Genomic DNA, 21,716 nt, shown 5'->3' with positions numbered 1-21,716 from the left:
GGAGGACTTTGCTCCCGAGGAGTGGCTACCCAGAGGGGTTCACAGGACTGCAGCAGCTGCTACTTCTTCACATACTCACTCATGAGCCATTTGACATAGTTGATTTTATCTTGGCTGAGATTGAGGATGTCATCACTGATGGGATGGGGGTCGTGCGTCAGTTTCCATATGCTCACTGGATCAGTTTTATCTGCTCTATGATTGTGCCAGCTGAGTCACCAGTCAGTGCAGTATACCGGCAGGACGAGATCCCCTGGTTTCCAGTTTACCGACCGACTGCACCCTCAGACAGGAGGAGAGGGAGACAGGCAGATCGTGCTGCCATGGCACGGCTGTCACCTGAGGTTCAGGCCCGTGTTGCCCAGGAGGACGAGGCACTGCTGGCCGCAGAGGCACAGCTTCCCGGAGGAGATGATGAGATACATTGGTCAGACTTAGAGTCAGACTCCTCCAAGGACGAGGAGTACTTCCCTGCACCTGCTCCAGCGAGTCATGATCACGAGGCAGGAGGTTCCGGAGAGCCAGCTCCAGTGACAGCTGCTGCTACTACTGTCTCAGAGTCACAGGTGTCTCAGCCGTCTGAGCTCACCGCACTTCTGCAGCAGCTGGTCATACAGCAGAGAGAGGACCGTCGTGCTCAGGAGGAGGCCAGGAGAGCCCACGAGGCCCAGCTTGCAGAGATACAGAGAGAGGCCGCCCGAGAGCGAGCTGCTACAGAGGAGCGTTTTGTCGGCCTCATTGATAGAGTATCTCAGAGGACAGACGCTCATTTTCAGCAGATGCAGCAGGGCATGATGGCGATGTTCGGGATGATCTCACAGCTATACTCTCACACCGGACTCGCCCCACAGCAGCCAGGACAGACAGGCCTTCAGAGTGCTGGAGCACCACCACTTGCAGTTACACCAGCTCCAGCCTCCACTGCTCCAGCTTCTTCCGCGACCCCAGAAATCATGTTCTCATTGTCAGCACTGCTTGGGTCTGCGAGTCGTCCCCTCTTCTTTCCTCTGCCTGCGACCTCACTCTTCCAGGAGTCACCCTCTGCAGTGCAGTCTGCCGGCCTCCCCGTCGTTCCACAGACACTACCTTCAGGGGGAGGAGGAGAGGTCTCTTTGGTTCAGCAGTCGTCACAGCCGGCAGCATCAGCACTCACTACTTCAGATGTTGACACATCCTCTGCTGAGCCGGCTACTACTTCGACGGACCTTCCCCCAGGCAGCGCCAGCACACGAGCCTCCACGACAGCTACTCCTCCGGTCAGCTCAGCACCAGCAGGCACTTCAGATCAGCAGCTACCTTCAGTCTCCGAGGATCCACCGTCCGACGACGACGACGACGATGACCCAGATCGCTTTCTTGCAGTACCTCGTCAGCTGGATCCGTAGATCGCTCCTTTTTGGGCTTTGATGCCAAAGGGGGAGAGGGAGTCAGGGGGAGGGTAGCATTAGAGAGAGCTCGTGATCAGGACTTTGTTGTTTCTTATTGTATTATATATTGTATTATATTTGGTTTTAGTTCATGGATATGTACATTTGTCATTTGAGCATGCTGAGCTTTTGAGACATATCTATGGATTTCGTTTGAGCCATTGAGCTTTTTTTGGTTCTTTTCTTTCGAGTTTGCTTGTGTTTATTCTTGCCATATCTTTCTCGCTCTCTCGTTATTTATGTCTGTGTTGTCATCAATCACCAAAAAGGGGGAGATTGTAAGCATCTAGGCCCTTAAGGTATGTTTCGGTGATTAATGACAACCATTATTGTGACTAATGAGTTTGTGCAGATTTTTAGATCATTATCGCTCATTTGGTTATATGTCAAAAGAGTCCCCTAATTTTCATTATTTAAAAAGGCGATCTCGGCATTCAACTCAATAATATGTCAAGACTAAGGATCTTTCTAGTCCTAAGTGTCATAAGGTTGAGAAGGACACTTAGGTTAGTATAGGTTTTATAGTTTTGTAGTGACCGCACTATTAAGAGTGGTTTAGGCATAGTAACTTGAGCATGGACATGGTCATTTGAAAATGGATGCACACAATGGTCACTCAAGTTTCTAGAAGCTCAAATAAGTGGTTCTCAACTTATATCTCAAGAAATATTTGGATTTCATTCAAGACTCAAGTCAGAAAAGGCAAAATCAGAAAAATCCTATTCACCGGTTTAACCGCCGCTTCAACTCTTCTATACGTCGGTTAAACAAGGTCAGCAGAGTTTGACAAGTCAATTCACCGGTTCAACCGATGATATTTGAAAAAGGTCGTCGGTGCAGTTGTCCAGAGACTTTGTTTTTCAGTTGATCAGCGGACAGCTACACTCACCGGTTAAACCGATGATATTTGAAATTGGACGTCGGTGCAGTTGTCCAGAGACTTGGTGTTTCAGTTGATCAGTGGATGGCTACACTCACCGGTTAAACCGATGTCACGTCGGTTAATCTTCCCAAACAGTAACGGCTAGTTTTTAGAAGGGGAGTTTACATTCACCGGTTAAACCGACGATGACTATTGGAGGGACGTCGGATTAACCGGCGCTACGCAGTTTTCTGGCAGCTTTTTCTCCAACGGCTCTATTCGTGTGAGCTGCCCATATATACCCCTCCAATGGGTCATTCTACTACTCTTGACACCAGAAAACACCCAAACACACATACTATAGTTAAGAGCCACCTTGAGCTTCAACATTTCATACACTTGTTCATTCAATCATTCAAGAAGCAAGATTAAGGACTTGAGTAGAGAGAAGCTTGTGTGCATCCATTCTTGGTGATTGGTTCTTGCTCAAGTGAAGGCCTTAGCTTGTTACTCTTGGTGATTGGCATCACCTAGGCGATCTTGGTGATCGAGGTGATTCTCGCGGAGCTTGCTAAGGATTGTGGAAACCCGGAGAAGAGATTTGTACGTGGCTTGATCTCCACCACACCGGGATGGTGAACGGAGACTCTTAGTGAGCGCCCTCGTCTTGGTGACTTGGGAGGTGACAATACTCTTTGTGAGTGTCACAACGTGGATTAGGGGTGTGTGCCAACACATCGATACCACGGGAAAAAATCCGGTTGTCCCTTGTCCACTTTACTTATTCAAGCATTATCTTTCATGCAATTCATTCATGTGCTTGATTTAGGAATCACTAGTTAGCTCTACCTTACTAGGCTTTATCTCTTTTTATCTTATCTAGCTTGTGTAGGTCTTTTAGTTATCCGGTTGGTGAAATGGAGACTTTCTAGTTTTGCATAGGTTAAGGTTGCTTTATCTTGTTTTAGAAATTTAAAAAGGCCCAATTCACCCCCCCTCTTAGTCCATCGATCCTTTCACACAGGATGTCATCTGGACACCGTACACCGCTGCGGCTATCCAGACACGTGCGCCGCATGGGTTGTCTTCCCTCTGCACGCGTGACGAGGAGTACTGGCTGACAAAGGCGAACCTAGTGTTCGATATTCTCGTCGAGCCGTACTGCGCCGAGCGTGTGATGAGACAGTTCGGGCGACGACAGCAGTTTCCTCTCGTACCTCGAGCGTTCCAGGCCGTGCCGCGCAACGTACACGAGTAAGTTTGTGATAACACGTTTTTGTATGACTTATATATTCGTTATCATAAAGCAATGTTGAATTTCAAATGTTCGCAACAGATATTCGCGCAGGGGATATCATGCCAACGAGGTGAACTGGGTCGTCAAGATGCAGGAGTACGTGCAAGAGTGGCTTCACGCACGTGACGATGTGTGGGACGAATGGCACCCACACACGGACGCGTCATACGACGCATACCTCCGCTGGTACCTCCTTCGCACGCGTCCGTACGTCACTCGTTCACGTATTCATGACGCGGAGGATCAGCACCAGCCGACCATTTCTGACACGTATCCCTCGTACCGTGATGAGGACCACCGTGGCGCGGTACGTGTTTCGCAACTTGAATTATTAAATCTTTTTTCTAAAAGATCGATACCAATAGTAATCTGCATCCCATTACGTATGCAGATCGATCTGATCAACTTCGCGGAGGTCGAAGCTACATCTCAGATCACGTTGATTGAACGTGGAGTGCGTGTACCGGAGGCACAGTACAAGGACAGCTTCCGTAAGATTCAAAACAGCTTGACGCGAGCGTTACGTGCACTGACGTGTCGCGGCAGAGACGACGTGGGGACCTCCAGTTCATCTCATGCGTCCGCCCACGTGTACACAGCTGGCCCGTCGACCTCTACAGCACCGCACGCAGCGTCCAGCGGTACTGCCGCTAGTTCAAGCTGTAAGTTCTTCATAATTGCCATTTCAATCACCTATGATTTACACGACTAATTTCATTTCTTTTTGTAGTCATGCACTCGACGGCAATGGGATCTCCTCCTGCAAGAATGGAGCCTCAGACGTTTGGCGCCTATGCTCCAGGAACGTCTCTCCCGTCAGGCTCGAGGCCAGCTGCACCGTACTCTTATGGCTATGCTCAGCATGCATGGTCGACGGGAGCTCCTGCATACGGTGGTCCATTCGGTGTGCCGGACTGGGACGACTGGAAGGGCGGCTCCGCCACTTGGTCAGAGCTGGTGGGCGGCGGCGCCGAGCCTGACATCATTGGTTCATCCCAGACATATGACGCTCCAGGTGCACAGTCCCAGGATGACCCCTTCACACCTGCACCTCCTCCGCCTCGTCCTCACCGTGCTCCAGATGCATTTACGTACTCGGAGGACCACATACGCCGACGGCCTAGGACTAGGGGCGGGAGGCCCAAGAGAGCGCGAGGTCCGGGACATGCGGAGTAGATACTCCTGATTTGGTGAACTTTTTATATTTGAACTGTTTTTGTATGATACTATTTTCTTTTTAATCGGTTGATCTATCGTACTGTCGTAATATTCGGATTCTACGTTGCAAAACGTTATCGTTTAACCATCTTCATACGAATTTTAGATACAGCAATATTCTTCGTAAAATTGAATTAAAATTTTATATGTACACAAAAGAATATGGCGAATCAATATTGCATTTGAAAACAGTCTGAATTTCAAATAGATTGTAAATCATAAATTCCAAAGGAAAATAACAAAAAAAAATGGCTCTAAACATCCCGCCCACTGACTGGGCGGGATGCCTCCCGCCTTCTGGCCGGGCGGGATGCTCCCTCAGGGACCCCTTCGCGAATAAGAAAAGTTTTTTTATTCGCGAAGGGGCCCTCGGGGGGGTCTGGAAAAAGCTTTTTGAGCATCCCGCCCGCTGGTTGGGCGGGATGTCCCCGGCCCCACGCCTCCCACCCGATGATCGGGCGGGAGGCGCCCATTTTTCAAATTTTTCTCAACTGCCACCCCTTTTTCGAATTTTAATTTTTTTTAAACCCTTTTTTAAAAAAAATTCGAAGACACTCTGGGCCACTGCTCAAGTGCGCATGTACTCGGCTTGGGCCTGTAGGCAACACGATTGATTCGGGCCCGTTGCCCCCTGGGCCGGCACTAACCATTGATGCGGCCCGGCGTCATCGTCTGCCTTCATCGACCTACCTATCAAGATCTGCCCATTCAATTCGAAAATAAAACGACTCAAAAAAAAAAACTTCATCTGATGTAGCACTACTAGGCTTGATGCTAGAGGCATGTTTGGGAGTGCTCCTCGGCGAGCGCTCCGCGTGCGGAGCCAGAGCCGGAGCCGCGGAGCTAGTTTTTTTTGGCTCCGTCATATGAAAAATGGCTCCGACTCCTGAACAAGCTCAGAAGCCACTCCAGCGCCGTGGTCGTTTAGTGCGGCTCCGGCTTCTCCGGTGCCGTAGCCAGAGCGCTCCCAAACGCATCCTAGGTTTGCAAGTAGCATTGATGCATCATGCAACGCAGACATTATGGGGCGAATTTAATTTGGTACAAATTTTAGAGGAGAACCGTACGGACCGCTACAAAATACATCTGAAACTCTTGCGCGGTTCAGGGACGCGTTCCAGTTTCCAAATCCTGAAGCTTAACCTGTTGATAGCGAGCCGAAAGTCTCGCAAAAATTGATGAGCCTGAGAAGTCGGGTACGTGCACACGTGGTCCTCCGCCCCTCCCTCCCTGATTCGCAGTCGCCGGCCGACGCCGCCGCGAAAGCGACCGCCGGATACCGCCGAGCCCGTCACCCGGACGCAATGCTGACCGGCGATCGACGGAAACACACCATTCTTTAATGCGAGCCCGTGCATGCACTGACGAAAAGAAGGAAGAATCGCACGCTCTTTACAGCTCAGCCCGAGCCCTGCCCGGCAAAGCCGGAGTTGTTGATCGCTGAAGAACCGGCTGCGTCCGCGCGTCCCCATGCCGAGGGCGAGGCAGAAGCTTCTTGCAGTTTCTACGCCTCGTCGTATTCTTTCTCTCTCTCTCTTTCTTTCTTCCAACTGGTGAGTTTGCTGTTGCAGGGTGACTAAGCCACAGAAGTGTCATCTTCTTCACATTCTGTGTGCTCACTCGCCTGGATGGCTGGCCGGGTCGGCCATTCGTCCTGTACGGTGCAGGGGTGGGCAAGTTGTGAACGGGGCACCAAACCTACTCCTCCCAATCGAGTAGTCTAAGCTTGGACCGTGCGAGGCTGCAGCCAAGAGCCAACCACCCCAAACAGTTGCTAGCCTCCGCCGCCACTGTTCGGTTTCGATCGACCGGCAGGTCCCTTTTGTCATGACCCCTCTCCTTTCGCCGGCAGCCGCATGCCACCGATCGACGGAAGCTTCGCAAGCTATTGCCTGGTCCGTTCCGGCCTCTGTCAATTCCGCCTGCTAGTTCGGCCGGGATCGGAGATTCCATGGCCTGGTTTGAGCGAGCCCCGAAGCTATTCTCGGTGCGGCAGGGCGGTGGCCGGCCGGTGCCGTGGCAACCCTACATCCAGAGTTCAGATGCAGGAGCCGGGTCCCGGCGACATTCTACGGCTACTTGCAGTTTGTTTTAACAGCGACTGGGATTCCTCTGGTAGGAGCTCGCCTTCGTCAGAGCTGACACGGCGAGGGTGCTTCTGGTAGGAGCTGCGGCTCTGACGAACCCAAAAGGCAAGAGGAAAGAAAGGTGCAGGGAACAATCGGCTCCTGCCGGAATCGAAACAAAGGCGCTTTCGACGGATCCGGCAAGCGAGCTGGACACTGGCACCGGATATCCTACCAGCTACAGCTTCCTTTGCTCCTAATCTCACTCAAACGGAGGCCACGCCGGCGCGCTTTCGGCGTCAAACAGGCTCACCTCCACTCTCCCCCGACTCCCCGTCGCCATCTGCGTGTAGGGACTAAGTTGCCTGTACACGTGTCCAGAACATACGGTCGCGCTCGCCGGCTGGACAAGAGATGAGAATTCGGTGCGCGCCGGCGTGGGATTGTTCACGCGATCTGCAGCGGCGAGGAGCAGAGCGGCGACCACCGACACCGCTGGCCGGGCGCCCCTCGTGGAATGTCCGGGTTCGCGACGCCGGGTGGTGGTGGGGGCGTGCGTGCGTGCGCGTGTCTGATGAGCCGATGGACAGCGACCGGAGGAGGAGGAGGAAGTCGCGGCGATGATGGGGCCGTCCGTTCCGCCACTCCGGGTGCGGCGCGAGATGGGGGTGCGCGCGGGCGGCACAGGGTCGCGCGCGTCGCTGGCTCGCCAACTAGGCTGGCGGGTGCCGGGTGGAGAGCCAACCAGCGGCACGGCGGCACCTAGGCCGGGGCGGCCGGCCGGGCGCGAGGACGCGTGTGGGGCTGGGAGAGGCCGACGAGTAGCCGAACCGCGCTGGGGCACGGTACGGGATGGGCCGGCCGACCGGTCGGTCGCGTTGGCCTTGGGGATCGGATGGACCGCGCGCGCGCGCCAGGCCCGCCAGCTTCGGGTTGTTGCGGAGGCCGCGGCCTGCGGACGCCACCGTTTGTTTGCAACCACCGAGGGAAGGACGGCGGCCCGGGGAAACGCCAAGCCTCCGCCCGTCGCCTAGGCATGGCATGTGCGCCGCCTCGGCTTGCGTCCGTGCGCGCTCGGCTCCGGCGCGGGGCGGGTGGCGCTGCGCCTGCCTTCCCCTGTAACGTGCACGTCCTGGTCTCGGATTTCTCTCGTGTCCGCTGGATCGAGAGCTGACCAATCTAGGCGCCTCCGGTCGGTGGCAATCCCGGGGGACACAGCAGCGTTCTTCGGAGAGGGTGTGGGCGCGGCGCCATTTGTTTTGCTGGTTTGTTGACCTGAACCATCGGCCTTTTCTTTTGTACTCTATCAGACGGTAGGGTGGGGAAGAAGATACGGCACTTTGCCTTCCTACCTTTCTTTTCCCCACGGAAAGGCAGAGAGAATCTCTTTCTTTTCTCGGCACACGGCTGGTAAAAAGGCTCCTCTTTGCATCGATGCCACGCAAATGCAGTAGGATTCGGAGCTGAATCGCAGCTCTCAGATCATCTCAGCAACCAGGAGCAGCGGCTGCGATTGGGGCTGAGGTTTTGCTGCACCAAAATGTCACCGGACACGCTGTTCGCTGATCGCCGATAGGCCGCGTGCGTACACTGTGCGGATGACGGGTTCCTGTTATCATCATCAATCCCTAGCTGCTGCCGCTGGCGCTGGGACACCCCATTGAACGCCGGCCGTTGCTGTGGACCCCGAACGGATCACGAGCTCCCAGCGTGCCGCCACCCGCTAACGACTCGAACACATGGTGCTAGCGCAAGAGGGGTGCATCAATGGATGGATGGATGGATGCTGCCGCCTCGTGTGTTGCCTGTGGCTGCGGGCATGGCACCGCGCCACGGTCCGTCCAAGCATCATTAAGCACGAGGGGAGGGGTGGGCCATGCCGCAGCCCGTCTCGCCATCTCGCCATCCCAACTTCAGACGGAGGCATAAGAATTCGGAACAATCTGTTCCAAATCCTCTACCTAGGGCTGTTTGGATTCAAGAACTAGTTCAAGTCACATCAAATATTTAAATATGGATTAAACATAAACTAAGTATAAAACTAATTATATAAGCTGGGGTTAATTCACAAGACAAATTTATTAAGCCTAATTAATCCATCGTAGGCACATGTTTACTGTAGCACAACATGGTCGAATTATAAACTAATTAGGCTTAATAGATTTCTTTCGCAAATTAGCCTCCATTTATGCAATTAGTTTTATAATTAGTCTATATTTAATACTTCTAATTGGTATCCAAACATCGACACCACTAAAATTTAGTTGGGGGAAACAAACACCCTCTTACGTCGCCCACCGTTGTTCCTGTCATCCTCTGCTGGCATCCAGGGTCAAAAACCCATCAGAGCCGAGAGAGGATGAGAGCGAGATGGTGGCTGAAACCATCCGAAAAGAGCAAAAGGAAGCGAAAACAACCGCTCGGTTTGGTGCTCACCATCTGCCTCCAGGCTGGAGTTCATTCCGACTAGCTTTCACCGGTGCACGTATCTGCCACTGCCACTCTGGCAACGAATGCGACCTGCTCGGCGCTCGGGGCCAGAATAAAAGGCGAGTGAATACAGGCGCCGGCACGCTCACTCGCGAGTCGCGGCGGCACCATCGGCGTCACGAAAATGAACCGTGCCCGTGCCGGTCATCGGTAGCCCGGCACGCGATTTGTCACCTGACGTGAAAGCTCCTGAGCGAGTGCGTATCACGCCGTATTTCTTTTCACAAAGGAATTGAGGAAAGGAAAGGAGCGAGCTTTTTTTTTTTGTTCTTCTGGGGGTGCAGCCCAGCCGTACGGTGATCATCCTCGAGGGGAATGCCATGCCAAGTAACAGCCATGACGGCAACTTGTGGAGCTAGAGCTTTTGGTTTTGGGCGTGGTGGCTGGTGGTGCGAGGGAGGTAGCCAACCCAAGTGTTGCCGCGGCTGGGGCTGGCTGCTGCCGCCTTTCCAAGGGCGCCTTTTCCATTCTCTAGTTGCTTCTCCATGGCTGCTTCTATTCTATCTTCTACTCTCTCACCCTGCTTTTGGCGTCGCCACGGCACCTCCAGAGTCCGGGATGAGATTGGGTCAGATGACGTGGGAGGCGCAGGGGGTAGTGCCTATATAGCTGCCTGTTCACGCCACACCACCACCTCCTCTTCTTCCTCTCTCTCCCCCTCCACCAACACCTCTTCTTCTTCCTCCTCCGCCTGCCTGGCTCGCATTGGCGGGCGCCGGTCGGCGGAACCAAGGTGCCTGCTCTCACTCCCTCCATGTCCTTCTCGTTCTTTACTCCTGAAGAATTCGAGGATTTATTGCACAAAGATTGCGTGCTGATATGATCCTCTGCCAAACTTCTTTGATGGCAAGAGTGGCCCGTCCTGTCCCTGGTTGATTAGTTTGTTTATTCTGGAGTGTGCTCCACGCTTCAAACGGGCCCTTTGCTTGCTTGTTGATGTTCTTGTTCTTGATTGCTTTCTCCTTTCGTGCTGGTGCCCATAGATCAGTTGCAATCAGCCAATCACGCTGGTCGCTGGCCGCCTCTGCCTTTAATTTCTCTGTTTGCATGAAGTTGATGTGCCTCTCTCTGTGTTTGTCTGAACTATCTTGTGTGCAAACACATATAGGAAAATGAGCTAGAAGAATTTCTTTCTGATCGTATTGAAGTGCAGATGCCGACCATCAAAATCAAGGTGGACCTAGAATGCTGCCGCTGCTACACCAAGATCCAGAAGGTGCTCACCAGGATCCAAGGTGCGTGCTTGCTTGCAACCATGGCGGCGAGTTCTCTCTGATCAAGAAAGCTCTGTTCTTTGTTTTTTTTTTCTTTCGAAAGGGTGGCAGAAGCTTGCCGCAATTTTTCTGTTCTTCGTTTCTGTTTGAGGGTCGTTGATACTTGATAGCAACCAAGTTATTAGACTGACGATGAACTCTACTTGGGATTGCAGAGAAGGGTGAGTTCTGCATCGACGACATCGAGTACGACGAGAAGAACAACAAGGTGATCGTCACGGGGCCGTTCGACCCGGACAAGCTCGCCGACAAGCTCTGCTGCAAGGCCTGCAAGATCATCAAGGAGATCGAGATCGTGGAGCCGCCGCCCCCGCCGCCGCCCAAGGAGCCGGAGCCGCCCAAGAAGGAGGAGCCCAAGCCCCCGCCGCCGGAGCCGAAGGAGGAGCCGGCCCCGCCGCCGCCGGCGAAGGTCGACCCCCCACCGCCCCCGCCCCCGAAGGAGGAGCCCCCGCCGCCCCCGCCGCCCAAGCAAGAGCCCGCCCCGCCGCCGCCCAAGGTGGTGGAGGTCCCCTACCCGTGGCCGTACCCGTACCCGTTCCCGGCGTGGCCGTCCGAGTGCTGCTGCCACCACGGGCACGGCGGGTGCCACTGCTGCTCCTGCGGCAAGGCCCCCGAGGCCCCGCCGCCGCCGCCGCCGCAGCCGCAGTACATCCCGATGCCGCAGTACGTGCCGCAGCCGTACCCCTGCAACCCCTGCGGCGGCGGATACCGGATCGTCTGCGAGGAGGACCCCTCCTACGCCTGCTCCATCATGTGATCATCACATCCCAATTCCCAACCAGAAAATTACTGATTAGCGTGCCCTTAATTACCACCCTATCCCCACCACCTCCAGTGCCATCCCATCAATCATGGATGCCGCCTCCTGTACAATCCATCCGTCACCGTACAGATTCATATACTCCGTATACTATACTATACTAGCACCGTGTATACCGTATCCTTGTCATCTACTTAGCAAATATACTATATATAAATTCTGCTTCGTTACATGTTAGGGCAAGTAAGTGAGAGAATAAAATCAAGCAATGCTGTTGATTCTGTGTAAAAAGGACAAGGGTGGGAACGAAAGAGAGTTCATCTGTTCATGGCAGGAGAAGTGTCTACCTGCAGGCTCACTTTTTTTTTCCCTCTTTATGTTGCAGTCAAGAAATGGGTTTCCTTTCGCTACCAAAAACTTTCCAGCTCCACTCTGTCCCCCCTTGGCCCCTTTGCTTCCATTTGTCACCACAAGCGATGTAATGTGGCGTGTTTCTTTATTGTGCAAAGATAGGACGGCGATGGTGAAGGGCGTGACTGGTACGTTGCCATGCAAATCGAGGTCAGTGCTCGCTAGTAGCGGTAAAGGCATATTTGGAATCGGGCGGTAGAACTTCATTTCCGTCGCATCGGATATTTAATTAAATATAAATTAATTATAAAATCAGTGACATATACGAAGGTTAATTTATAAGATGAATCTATTAAACAATTAGATTTAATGGATTTATCTCATGAATTGACCCAATCTATACAATTAGTTTTATAATAAATCTATATTTAGTACTTCTAATTAGTATCTAAACATACGATGTGATAGGAACTAAAGTTTAAACATACGACGTGATAGGAACTAAAGTTTAATCAGGTTATCCAAATACGGCTGGAGCTTCAGTGTGTCACCGCGGACGGGAATTGAGAAGGACACGCGTATTGGTGATGTGAAGCCGTTAAGGTGAGGTGAGGATGTTGCCAACAAACGGAAAGAGTGGAGGCGCGTGACAGCGAGACGGGCAGCAAGAGCCCGGCGCGCCGTGGCCTTCAGCGGCGGGCCGCGTAGCCGGATGGAGCCATACGGACGTAGTCACACGTAGCCCGCGCGCGGCGCCGGCGCGACCGACGTGGATGCGCCGGGCGCGGCGGAGAGGCCACAGGGGATGAGAGGGCGGCACGGTGCGACGGGGACGGCCGGGCGGGATGGTCCTAGGGCAATGGGGCTTGGCTCCTGTCCTCCGTGCGTGGCCTCTGGCAGCGATGGCGGCCGGCTCGCCCACCGGGAGCGGAGGGGATGCGAGGCGAGGCGGCGCGCGGGGGGGGGGCGGGGGGGGGGGGGGGGGGGGTGGGGCAGGGCGGATACGGAGGGAGGGAGGGAAGCGATGGGCCGGGATCGGCGGTATTCTATCGCGCTCGTGCTTTGCTTGGCCTCCGTCCCGCTCTGATTGGGACGGGCCACCTGCATCTGCTCCTGCTAGTGGGCGTTTCCGTTTCCGTTTCCGCTCCCGTGGTCGCGTGGGCGGTGGGCCTCGCTTTGGTTTGGACTCACCTTTGACAATCGGAGCCGTACGCTTGCTGTCTCGTGCTGCCTTCTCATGGGCTTCTATATTCTTGTCACAGTTAGGTTACATGACATGTGAATTCTCTCCCGGAAAAAAAGTTTACGTGCGATTTTGTGAGTTGCTGCAGCGTGTTTCTTGACGGCTCCTGCATTGACGAAAACTGAACAACCAATGGCAGGGATCCACATGATGTTGGTAGCATCAACTAAGCTGCGCCCAGTTAGCTTTGTTCATCTTTACCTACAGAGTTAACTTTGTTCATACAAACAGTTTAGAAATTGTCTAATTAAGATCAGGTAGCATATGTTCCAACACATGGTTCTCTCTCTCTCTCTCTCTCTCTCTCTCTCTCTCTCTCTCTCTCTCTCTCTCTCTCTCGGTCAGGCTTGTGATCACCTAACACCAGTGCCGGAACATGAACTATATGCTAACTTAGCTAATTTACCGTGTACAGCTGTGCTAATATACTATATCTTAAAAAAAATTCCTGACCAAGGGGGGCCACTACCCCGTTTGGCCTCTACAGAGGTCCGCCGGTGCCTAACACCATGCATACCAGACACACAATTCTTCGGATTAGAGTAGTACTGTCAACCAAATGCGATTTCATAGTAGCATTATTAGTCAATCCTGCAAGGAAGCGATCGCACGAAACCAAACAGCCAGCCCTATTGTAACCGGTCACATCTGTCCTCCAAGGGCCAGGAGGCAGCACCCTACATTCCTACCATATCTTTTCTTTCTTTCTTTCCCTCCCTTTTGAAACGATTCCTACCGTGTCTTCCCCCAGCAGCAGCGAGCGAGGCCCAGGACATCTCGTCGGCGACGACATCCGGAAGGACGCGGGAGGCCTCACCCGGTCGGTTGTTCGAGCGTCCTGTCAGGTGGCCCGATACGCATACGCTCGCTGCCGCCGGCGCTTACGTGTGGAGCACTGCGGCCTCGCCGCGCGCCATGGTCCAGCACCAGCAGCCTCTCATGAAGGAATCCTTCGTCCTTTAGCTCCGCGCGCGCAACTTGCAGCGCCCTGATCCTGACCCGTCCAATCATGCGTTGCCCTTGCTCTACCTCCTAATCCCAACGATTTCTTTATTGTTCTCCCAGGATCCTGCCTGCTTTTGATCGGATTTTGGATCGGACAGGGTCCGTCAGGACTCAGGAGAGGGTTAATTCAGGTGAGACAGAAAGAGAACCTTCCACTTCCACCAACTCCCCTGAGCCTTCATTTTCTTAAAAAAAAACTGAGAAAAGTGGGAGAAAGCAAGCAACAAATGTTGAAGAGCTCTGAGCCCATTTAGATTTTGAGCCCACCAGCCTCATGGAGCGAGCGTGTAGCCGAAAAAAGACGATGAATGATGTCTTGCCGTGTAGCCCGCGGGCCGTGGCCCAAGATCGAAAAACCAAGCCGGACATTATTGGCTGGGAGCAGCACGTGGTTCGGAGACCACTCTTTCTGGCAAAGCATGGTGGCTCCCACATGACCCTGACAGATAGGTACCGCGTGACGCGCCAGATCTACCTGGAATTTTTTTTTTTGAAGAAAGGTCTACCTGGATTATACGCAGTAGGAACACGAGCGCACGCATATGGTTTTCTGGTGCACTCATGGCGACTCCGCAGTGCCGGGCTGCCGGCTGCCGTGCGTGCCGACGGCAGGCGTGGAGGGACGTGAGCCCCACGCGATCCTGCGCCAAAACTTGGCGCGGCGACGCTGCGCGACTTCAGAAATAGCTCGGCATGTCTGGCCGGCCTCTGTTTGGTTGGGAATCCATCTACCGGCCGATCGGTTGCCTGCGGTTTCAGAATCTGATGGCGTCCACCGACCCGAATATCCTATATCCTCTCCTTTGCTCACCGAGGTTGTGTTGTGTCTGAGAAGCAGGAGAGAGCTCAGATGAGCCGCACATCTTTTCCGTTCCGTCCTTATCTCAAAGAAAGGAGGACAGATTCTACGAGAGATAAAAAAAAGTCTGAAGTCAAGAGCCCAGTCGAGGCGTGCCTGGGGCTTTACGTTACCCGTCAACGTCCAACAGCTTTGTTCACCCATCAGAGCACGAAGAAGTCGACGGGTTCGTCGAGATCAATACACAGGGCGGTGCAGTGGCTGGACGCAGCGAGACAACGCCCGGGCTGTTGCCACCTGCCGCCGATGCAGTTCATCCGATGTGCTGCTAGCTGCTAAAGTTCTTGTCGTGCACGGCACAGGGGGCGTTCATCCGCTACAGCCTACAGGTATCAGCCCCCGTGACTCCTCGTGCGCGCGCATGGCGGCACGGGGGCGAGGCGTCATGTCGTACCCTAAGCTCCCGGTCCAATCATGCCGCCCGGTAGAACTGAAGAAGCAAGCTTTGCTGTGTAATCAGCTGGGATAAGCTTCAGCCGCTGTTGACCAAGTGGCTCGTCAGCCGTGGCTTGCACCTTGCGGACACAGAGCAGAACCCCACGCCGCCGACGCAGCCTGCACGAGAGAGCTCGGTTCATCGCACCATCGGCGCTCCGGATTGGCGAGGGATGGGGTGGCCAATCCTGAACGTTCAGGCAAGTTGATCACCTCGATCAATGATAAGCTCGAGTGTCAGGGCAAGTTGCTCTTTCCTCTAATAACCACCTGCTCAGTTGTGGCAAAGTTTCTCCCAACTGGTGCTCTCGAGCGAAAAGAAGACCGGAGTTTAACCCCCAAAACTAGGAAGGGCTCGCGATTCCAATCCTCCCGACATGGGCCCGACAAGCTAACGACTATAATAATCATCACGTGGCAGCCACATCTTTAATCTAAGTTAATTAATCTAGTCTACAGTACTGATTAGCTTGCCCACCGGGATTCACGGTTACCGGAGATGGAAAGGGCGTCGACCGCTGCGGGAAGAAGAACCCCGGATGACGCCACACGGCTTTCCACTCTCGGAGCCCCTGACAGCCCACTCGTCCCCAGCTACGGCGGCGGGTCTAGCACTCTAGGCCTCTAGCCCCGCGCGTCCTCCGGCTTCCGCCGCTCCAATCCCCCCTCCGTCCGCGGGCTCCTCGCCGGCCGGTGCCGCGGCGCCCGCGTCCTCTCCCCGCGGTCAGTCACCCAGACGCGCATCGCTGTTGCTGTTGCTCCTTTCGTGTTCCCCTTTGCAGCAGGGCAGGGCAGTGTGGAGGAGAGGAGATATTATCGCTGCTGCTGCTGCTGCTGCCGCGGCTTGCCCCCCGCGCAGGCCGCTCGCTTCCCACGCGCGCCACGAAGCCGCGGCCTCGGAGGCGTATTCCCTTCCGCCCCCCGCCCCCCCGTGCTTATCCGCGGCGGAATCCAATCCCCTCCCTCGCATCCTTCTCCCCAGCAAAGGCCACCCCCCGCTTTTGGCGAATTACCCCCGCTGCCGCGGCGCCCATGATTCCCGGCGATTCCTCCGCCCATTTGCTGCTCCTGCTCCCCTCGCCGCAGCTGCAGTGCGGCCGCGGCTGCTAGTTCGGTAGCGGGGAAGGGAGGGGAGGAGGAGTGGGGGTTCGGATTGGGGGCGGCGGAGATGTCGTCGTCGCGGTCCAACAACCGGGGGACGTGCTCCCGGAGCAGCTCGGCGCGGTCCAAGCACAGCGCGCGGGTGGTGGCGCAGACGCCCGTGGACGCGCAGCTGCACGCCGAGTTCGAGGGCTCCCAGCGTCACTTCGACTACTCCTCGTCGGTGGGCGCGGCCAACCGCCTGTCCGCCAGCACCAGCACCGTCTCCGCCTACCTCCAGAACATGCAGCGGGGCCGCTTCATCCAGCCCTTCGGCTGCCTGCTCGCCGTCCACCCGGACACCTTAGCGCTGCTCGCCTACAGCGAGAACGCGCCCGAGATGCTCGACCTCACGCCGCACGCGGTCCCCACCATCGACCAGCGGGACGCGCTCGCCATCGGCACCGACGTGCGCACGCTCTTCCGCTCCCAGAGCTCCGTCGCGCTGCACAAGGCCGCCACCTTCGGGGAGGTCAACCTGCTCAACCCCATCCTCGTGCACGCCAGGACGTCGGGCAAGCCCTTCTACGCCATTATGCACCGCATCGACGTCGGCCTCCTCATCGATCTCGAGCCGGTCAACCCCGCCGACGTGCCAGTCACCGCTGCGGGAGCGCTCAAGTCCTACAAGCTTGCCGCCAAGGCTATCTCCAGGCTGCAGTCGCTGCCCAGCGGGAACCTCTCGCTGCTGTGCGATGTGCTTGTCCGTGAGGTGAGCGACCTCACGGGCTACGACAGAGTCATGGCGTACAAGTTCCATGAGGATGAGCATGGCGAGGTTATCGCTGAGTGCAGGAGATCTGATCTGGAACCATATCTTGGCCTGCACTACCCAGCCACTGACATCCCGCAAGCATCCAAGTTTCTATTTATGAAGAACAAAGTGCGGATGATATGCGATTGCTCTGCCACTCCAGTGAAGATCATTCAGGATGATAATCTAGCACAGCCTCTCAGCCTATGTGGTTCGACGCTCCGGGCTCCCCATGGTTGCCATGCGCAGTACATGGCAAACATGGGCTCTGTTGCATCGCTTGTGATGTCAGTAACTATAAACGAGGATGAGGAGGAGGATGGGGATACCGGGAGTGACCAGCAGCCGAAAGGCAGGAAGCTGTGGGGGCTGGTGGTCTGTCATCACACGAGTCCGAGGTTCGTTCCTTTCCCACTAAGGTACGCTTGCGAGTTTCTCTTGCAAGTATTTGGCATACAGCTCAACAAGGAGGTAGAACTGGCTGCTCAGGCAAAGGAGAGGCACATCCTCCGAACGCAAACCCTTCTGTGTGATATGCTTCTGCGGGATGCTCCTGTTGGGATATTTACTCAGTCGCCTAATGTAATGGATCTAGTAAAGTGTGATGGAGCTGCACTGTACTACCAAAACCAGCTTTGGGTGCTCGGATCAACACCCTCCGAGGCAGAGATAAAGAGCATTGCCACGTGGCTTCAGGAGAACCATGATGGTTCAACTGGGCTGAGTACCGACAGCTTAGTGGAAGTGGGTTATCCTGGTGCTGCTGCACTTCGTGAGGTTGTGTGTGGCATGGCAGCCATAAAGATCTCTTCCAAAGATTTCATCTTCTGGTTCCGAGCCCACACAGCAAAGGAGATCAAGTGGGGTGGAGCTAAGCATGAACCGGTCGATGCAGATGAGAACGGCCGGAAGATGCATCCACGATCTTCATTCAAGGCCTTCTTGGAGGTGGTTAAATGGAGAAGTGTTCCCTGGGAGGATGTTGAAATGGACGCTATCCATTCTTTGCAGTTAATATTACGCGGCTCCCTGCAAGATGAAGATGCCAACAAAAACAATGTAAGGTCCATTGTAAAAGCTCCATCTGAGGATACAAAGAAGATACAGGGGCTACTTGAGCTAAGAACAGTTACAAACGAGATGGTCCGCTTAATTGAGACAGCAACTGCCCCTATCTTTGCTGTTGACATTGACGGTAACATAAATGGGTGGAATAATAAAGCCGCAGAACTCACTGGATTACCTGTTATGGAAGCCATAGGGAGGCCCCTCGTAGATCTTGTCATGTCTGATTCTGTTGAAGTGGTTAAACGGATTTTGGACTCAGCTTTACAAGGTTTGTCACTATGCCTTCAAATGATCTTCTGTTCTCTTCAGCATAATCTGAATTGTCCATTGTTCTGTATGACAGCTTAGTGCCTCCTTTCTTGTATTTCAGGAATCGAAGAGCAAAATCTGGAAATCAAGCTTAAAACATTCAATCAACAGGAATGCAATGGCCCTGTAATTTTTATGGTCAACTCCTGCTGCAATCGGGACCTTTCAGACAAAGTTGTTGGAGTTTGCTTTGTAGCTCAAGATTTGACTGGGCAGAAGATGATAATGGATAAGTATACTAGGATACAAGGAGACTATGTTGCCATAGTGAAGAACCCCAGTGAGCTTATCCCTCCCATATTTATGATCAATGATCTTGGTTCCTGCTTAGAGTGGAATGAAGCTATGCAGAAAATTACCGGTATGAAAAGGAAAGATGCAATAGACAAGTTGTTAATTGGGGAGGTTTTCACCCTTCATGATTATGGCTGTAGGGTGAAAGATCATGCTACTCTAACAAAACTTAGCATACTGATGAACACAGTGATTTCTGGTCAGGATCCTGGGAAACTCCTTTTTGGTTTCTTCGATACAGATGGCAAGTATGTGGAATCCCTGCTCACAGCAAATAAGAGGACAAATGCTGAGGGCAAGATCACTGGTGCTCTTTGCTTTCTGCATGTGGCCAGCCCAGAGCTTCAGCATGCTCTCCAGGTGCAGAAAATGTCTGAACAAGCTGCTACAAACAGCTTTAAGGAATTAACCTACATTCGCCAAGAATTAAGGAACCCACTCAATGGCATGCAATTTACACATAGTTTATTGGAACCTTCTGAGTTGACAGAGGAACAGAGGCGGCTTGTTGCATCTAATGTTCTGTGTCAGGATCAGCTGAAAAAGATTTTACACGACACTGATCTTGAAAGCATTGAACAGTGGTAAGTGCCAAATTGTCCACATCATCCATAGTACTCTTAGTTTAATTGTTTCCATGTTTTCTATAATGCTAGAATGGATATATGGAGCAGCATACAGCATACACATGAAAATATACTTGCTATTTGTATTTAAATGGTGGTTAGAATTGCTGAAACATGAAAATTTTAATCAATGTAGTAATGTTTGAAGTGCTAAAAGATGTATGCATAAAATAAGGCTTCCCTGTTCACTTGTAATCATTTCTTATTGATAACAAATGCTTGCTGTGACAGCTATATGGAGATGAACACGGTAGAATTCAAACTTGAGGAAGCTCTGAATACGGTCCTAATGCAAGGCATGTCTCTGGGCAAGGAAAAACGGATTTCTATTGAACGTGATTGGCCTGTGGAAGTATCATGCATGTACCTCTATGGAGACAATTTAAGGCTTCAGCAGGTCCTAGCAGACTATCTGGCATGCACTCTTCAGTTTGCCCAACCAGCCGAAGGACCTATTGTGCTCCAAGTCATTCCCAAGAAGGAAAAAATTGGGTCTGGCATGCAGATTGCTCATTTAGAGTTCAGGTAACGCACCAATCATCTTATATTGGTCTTTTGATTCTTGTTCTTGAACTGAAAGGTGACTTCACAAATAAGCGAACCTCTGGATTTTGCATCAGTTTTCATTACTATGGCACAACTACACATTTGTCTCATCAAGCTGGTTGCTCTTGTAAATAATTTTGGCACTGCTCCTAATTGTGCTATTTGTAACCCACGAACTAAAATGACTGTGTTGACAAGCAACAGATAAGCCCTAATGTTAGCAAATTCACATCTGAGCGTCTTAGTTTCCACATCTTTTGTATCTTACCACTGCATCAGTCAAGATGCAGGTGATACAAGTCACCCTCCAGCATAATAGCATATGGCTACTCTGCAGTTTTTTTTTTATAAAAATAAACTGCTCTGCAGTTTGAAACAGTACAAATGACACCTGTGTAAAAGTGATTCCATTCCATACCAGCCATTCCTGTAAACATTGCTTTCATGAATATAAGTCACGGTGGTATAACGCCATCACCTTGTGGGGAACCTGAAGCCCATACCCCCCCTGGATAGCAGCCGTTGAACTTTCTGACTGAATGCAGGATCGTCCACCCCGCACCGGGCGTCCCAGAGGCCCTGATACAGGAGATGTTCCGGCACAGCCCAGACGTGTCCAGGGAGGGCCTTGGCCTATACATAAGCCAGAAGCTGGTGAAGACGATGAGCGGCACAGTACAGTACCTCCGGGAAGCCGACAGCTCATCGTTCATCGTCCTGCTAGAATTCCCGGTCGCCCAACTCAGCAGCAAGCGGTCCAAGCCTTCAACAAGTAAATTCTGACGCTGTTGCGCCCGGAACTGTAAACAGCAGTCCATTCAGTGAGCTCTCGGCTGTTTAAATTAGTCAAATGCAGGTAGTTTGAAGCATCGTTGGTCGCCTTTGTATCTGGCACGGTCTGTGTAATGCGGGTAGATTTGGTTGTTTGGGGAGTTGGCTAGGTGTAGCGTAAGCGTAACTTTAACCGACAACCGTATGTGTATGTTGAGTTGGGAGAATGAATAAAGCTTCACCTGTGCTCTTTTCTTCTGAACGAGCTTCGCTGTGCTTTCACTGGGAGTTATATCTCACAAACCATTTCATTCAAAAAAAAAAGTCTCACAAACCATGTTCTGTTGGTGAAAGAAGATTCATGTCCTGATGTCCCGCTTAGAATGCTCAACTCGTGCCAAGGAATCTAACCATTTCATGTGAAATTTCAGAACTTTTATGTTTAAATTTTCCAAACGACAATAATCGTGAAGCCCATCAGCATCAGCCCATGCCCATGAGCTGGGCGTCCAACCCCGTCGTTGCCGACTCGACCAGACGTTGTTTGCCGTATGTTTTTATTCGTGGGCTTCATTTTCTGGCTGAAAAGTACGATGGATCCATCCGTGATAAAGATTAATAGATCAAACATTTGCTATTGGAGTAGACCTGTCTTGTCTATCGAAAAGCTTATTAATTATGCATGGCACAACTTTAGAGTTTGATTTGAAAAGTCATATGTTTTTTATATATGAATATATGATTTTAGGCGTCTTTATCTGAATAATATATTACGATATACAGATGAAAATAATTGTGGTATGGGTTCAGTTTGAATAATTTAATTTGTGTGATGCTAATTTGTTGCTTACTGAATCTAAAATTCTTGTTTATAATGTTTTTTTAAAATACATCTTTGCCGTGCGTCTTTGTTATAAATAA

At 52.5% G+C, this 21,716-nt stretch overlaps 2 protein-coding genes across 2 annotated transcripts; both read left to right on the top strand.

Moving 5' to 3' along the window:
- Nucleotides 1-9,699: 9,699 nt before the first annotated feature.
- On the top strand, nucleotides 9,700-11,818 carry LOC112872649 (protein PYRICULARIA ORYZAE RESISTANCE 21). Its single transcript, XM_025935717.1, has 3 exons — nucleotides 9,700-10,093; nucleotides 10,514-10,595; nucleotides 10,790-11,818. The coding sequence occupies exons 2-3, from the start codon at nucleotides 10,514-10,516 to the stop codon at nucleotides 11,389-11,391; spliced, it is 684 nt and encodes a 227-aa protein (XP_025791502.1). The 5' UTR covers nucleotides 9,700-10,093; the 3' UTR covers nucleotides 11,392-11,818.
- A 3,982-nt stretch (nucleotides 11,819-15,800) lies between these two features.
- On the top strand, nucleotides 15,801-21,057 carry LOC112874214 (phytochrome C). Its single transcript, XM_025937418.1, has 4 exons — nucleotides 15,801-18,517; nucleotides 18,620-19,436; nucleotides 19,710-20,003; nucleotides 20,570-21,057. Exons 1-4 carry the CDS (start codon nucleotides 16,456-16,458, stop codon nucleotides 20,805-20,807), a joined length of 3,411 nt encoding a protein of 1,136 aa, XP_025793203.1. The 5' UTR covers nucleotides 15,801-16,455; the 3' UTR covers nucleotides 20,808-21,057.
- The last annotated feature ends 659 nt before the right edge of the window (nucleotides 21,058-21,716 follow it).

The sequence above is a fragment of the Panicum hallii genome, chromosome 9 (genome assembly GCF_002211085.1).
Source record: "Panicum hallii strain FIL2 chromosome 9, PHallii_v3.1, whole genome shotgun sequence".
NCBI classification, from domain to species: Eukaryota; Viridiplantae; Streptophyta; class Magnoliopsida; order Poales; family Poaceae; genus Panicum; species Panicum hallii.
This window is presented reverse-complemented; position numbering and strand designations above follow the sequence as displayed.

Excerpts from the sequence above, each read along its gene's own strand:
- LOC112874214 (XM_025937418.1), top strand. The coding sequence starts at position 16,456 with ATGTCGTCGTCGCGGTCCAACAACCGGGGGACGTGCTCCCGGAGCAGC. Across the intron at positions 18,518-18,619 it reads TTTGGACTCAGCTTTACAAG|GAATCGAAGAGCAAAATCTG; the intron begins GTTTGTCACTAT and ends CTTGTATTTCAG. Across the intron at positions 19,437-19,709 it reads CTTGAAAGCATTGAACAGTG|CTATATGGAGATGAACACGG; the intron begins GTAAGTGCCAAA and ends TTGCTGTGACAG.
- LOC112872649 (XM_025935717.1), top strand. The coding sequence starts at position 10,514 with ATGCCGACCATCAAAATCAAGGTGGACCTAGAATGCTGCCGCTGCTAC. Across the intron at positions 10,596-10,789 it reads GGTGCTCACCAGGATCCAAG|AGAAGGGTGAGTTCTGCATC; the intron begins GTGCGTGCTTGC and ends TTGGGATTGCAG.